Here is a 2,804-nt window from a genome sequence, read left to right as displayed (position 1 = left end):
TATATTGTACTATTCTTAGTTAGCGTATTGTCTGTCTTGTCTTAATGTTGGTTTAAAATGGAGCACTGTAACAAAAAATAATTTCCCCCAGGGATCAATAAAGTATTCTGATTCTGATTCTGAATCAACGCTATTTCTGACACATTCTGGGGTGGTGGGTATATGAACTAGATCAAAATCTGACATGCTGTACTCAAAAACATCAGAGAAATCACGATGTAGCCACTCACTCGGAGGTGTTGCAGGTTCGCTGATGAAGATCGGTTCTGACTCTCCACTGCTGCACAAAGCTCCAGGTTTTTGTTGTTCTGGGAGGTCGATACTGCTTAAACATTCCAAAAACGTCTGGAATCGTACGGTGTCCTGATCATTATGAGGAGGGGTGCTGTTCTGCAGTCTGTGAAGATAGATAGACATGTGTTAAAACATTTTATACATGTACCCATTTCAAACTGAATAACCGTGTCTCCCTCTCTATCTCTTTTTATCTAATTTATATATGCCTATGCTTACCTTGTAGTGTGCGTTATTCGGGATGGTCCTGCTCCTCCACACACACGGTTCTCTGGCGTGGTTCTGTATGTGTAAAACGGTCAGTTTAGAACATTTGTAATTGTTTAAACCCCTTTAAAAAAAAAAATACACAACTATACATCGCGTTGTATACACACCTGATGTAAGGTAGGGCTCTGTGGTCGCGGGGTCTGAATGTTTTCCTGCTCAGTTTGTTAACCCTGGAACTAATCAAACAAAAACGTTATTACATAATTTAAAACAATCGCTAGTTTAAAACATACATACGTTTAAAAATCCAGTAATGCTGTACACACCTTGTGCCTGTTAGAGAACTAGTTCCAGCTGTAAAAGCGCCCGTTTCTGAAGAAAAGGGTCCTGGGCCGTTCTCCCGAACTCCTAAAAATTAAGCTTTTGTTTTAGGAAAAAAAAATAGTTTGAATATCCTATAATATGTTAACATAACACTTTTTAAAAATCCAATAATAGGTTTTGTTTTACTTACCGTTTACGATGGCCATGTTATAAAGAACGATGTTAGTGTTGATGATCGCAAAGAAAATGGTGTGCTCTGCAGCGAATCTTGAGGCGTAAATGGCTCAGGGTTTCAGGGTCTGAGCCTGTTTTTTATATAGGGTGGTGTTTCCAAAAAGAAAAGGTATGTCGCCAATCAATTTAAATGAGACCCTTCAGGGCTTTTGTCTTCTCAAGGAATTACAAAGGAACCGATACTTCAGACAATAGGCGGGGTCGCCACCCGACTGGTACACCTGCCCCATTTACCTTGTCGAGGAATTACAAAAAGAGCCAATACCGGCCACTTTAAACAATAGGCTGGGCCCTTGTTCGCATGGTACTCTCAACAACTATGTGATACCCGCGGTGTGCTTTTACAATCCTGAACAAATTCAAACAATTAGCCAGCTGTTGAAAAGTTGGAGCGGGTCTGGGCGACTGGTTTTAGAAGTATCACTGTAGCGTTTATTTTCTAAAGGGCTGAATGTTATTTGCGACTATCTGTTGTGTTAAAAACTACTCTGAAACCATGAAACCCCTTACAGAAGAAATGGCCCGTTTGATCTGTTTTTAAATAAATAAAATGCTTGCATCGCTGCAAGGTGTGACACCGGAATGAGTGTATTTAAAAGACGATTAGTTTGAAAAGAGCGATACTGGCTGCTTATAGCATTTATTTTCTAAAGGACTGAATGCTATTTGTGACATTTACTGTGTTAAAAACTAGCTGGCTGGCTTTGTCTCACTCTTAGTTCAACATTCCGAAATCCCGATTTTTAAATAAAATGATCGCATCAACCCTGGAAAGAAACCCCAGTAGATGTGTAAAAACTAGTTAAATTAAAACTAGGGGTTTGATTAAATGAAACGCTTGTGAACATGCTGACATCACCCATTCAGAAGAAATTCCCATTTGTGCCATTTATAAAATAAAATGCATGCCTCACTGCAAGCTGAGACATTGTCAGATTTAGAAAATTAGTGTGATTAAAACACTATTACCAACACTTTTGACTAGAGCACACCCTCTTTGTTAAGGCGCACTGTGAACCAAAACAGCTTCCACTCCGCCAAGAATGAAACAAGAAACAAAGAATTGCTTTTAAGAACACATGCATAACTGAATGTTGCGATACACCTAAGTGAAAAAATAGTTTAATTAAAAACCCTATGGTTTGATTAAATTAAAACCCCGTTAAAAACACATAAACTCATATAACCCCTCTGATCCCCTGTGGTATTTCCACACCTGAACACGCATGCGCACACACACACGAAACTGGTCAAATCGGTTTGGTTGGCCGCCATCTTGGACTAGTGTCATCGAATTACTGAACGCGCATGCGCACACGCACGAAACCGGTTTGGTTGGCCGCCATATTGGACAGGTGCCATCGTATTACTACTGCTGTCAACAAAATCATAGTATGGTATGTCTGTGTCTATAAAGAATATAGTTTAATGTTCACAGTGGACTTTCTTGGGAGTTATTAAAGAAGAAATAAAACTAAATAAATACAAATATCTGTGGCTTTTCAGAGCTATTTTCATCTTCAAAAAGATATTGAGATTTATTTATTTATTTATTTATTTTAATGAGCATTTGCTGTGTTTTTTTAACTAAGAAGATTCAAACAAGGAAAGTACAGACAGCTGACAAGCAGAGAATATGCATAACACTCGATTTTTGCTCCTCCCCATTTGCTTTCAGCAACAGTCATGCGGGTCATCAGAGAACTGGCTGCACCTGAGAGGGGTGAGAGGCTAAGTGTACA

At 39.0% G+C, this 2,804-nt stretch overlaps 1 protein-coding gene across 2 annotated transcripts; it reads right to left on the bottom strand.

The window, feature by feature from the left end:
* Positions 1–2,284, bottom strand: LOC146647801 (uncharacterized). 2 transcript variants are annotated; one of them, XM_085389786.1, is made up of 5 exons: positions 1,019–2,284; positions 831–912; positions 672–740; positions 514–576; positions 1–397 (listed from the first exon to the last, which is right to left on the bottom strand). In XM_085389786.1, the coding sequence occupies exons 1-5, from the start codon at positions 1,032–1,034 to the stop codon at positions 16–18; spliced, it is 612 nt and encodes a 203-aa protein (XP_085245912.1). In that variant the 5' UTR covers positions 1,035–2,284; the 3' UTR covers positions 1–15. The 2 variants fall into 2 exon arrangements, 1 of the variants encoding a protein (XP_085245912.1); XR_014908546.1 differs by having other exon boundaries at positions 19–397; positions 831–924; positions 1,019–1,593.
* Positions 2,285–2,804: the final 520 nt, after the last annotated feature.

The sequence above is a fragment of the Rhamphochromis longiceps genome, linkage group LG18 (assembly GCF_057381845.1).
Source record: "Rhamphochromis longiceps isolate RC_006_pf linkage group LG18, R_longiceps_female_GT1.1, whole genome shotgun sequence".
Lineage (NCBI taxonomy): Eukaryota > Metazoa > Chordata > Actinopteri > Cichliformes > Cichlidae > Rhamphochromis > Rhamphochromis longiceps.
This window is presented reverse-complemented; position numbering and strand designations above follow the sequence as displayed.

Excerpts from the sequence above, each read along its gene's own strand:
- LOC146647801 (XM_085389786.1), bottom strand. Across the intron at positions 741-830 it reads AGTTCTCTAACAGGCACAAG|TTCCAGGGTTAACAAACTGA; the intron begins GTGTGTACAGCA and ends TTGTTTGATTAG. Across the intron at positions 398-513 it reads CGAATAACGCACACTACAAG|ACTGCAGAACAGCACCCCTC; the intron begins GTAAGCATAGGC and ends CTATCTTCACAG.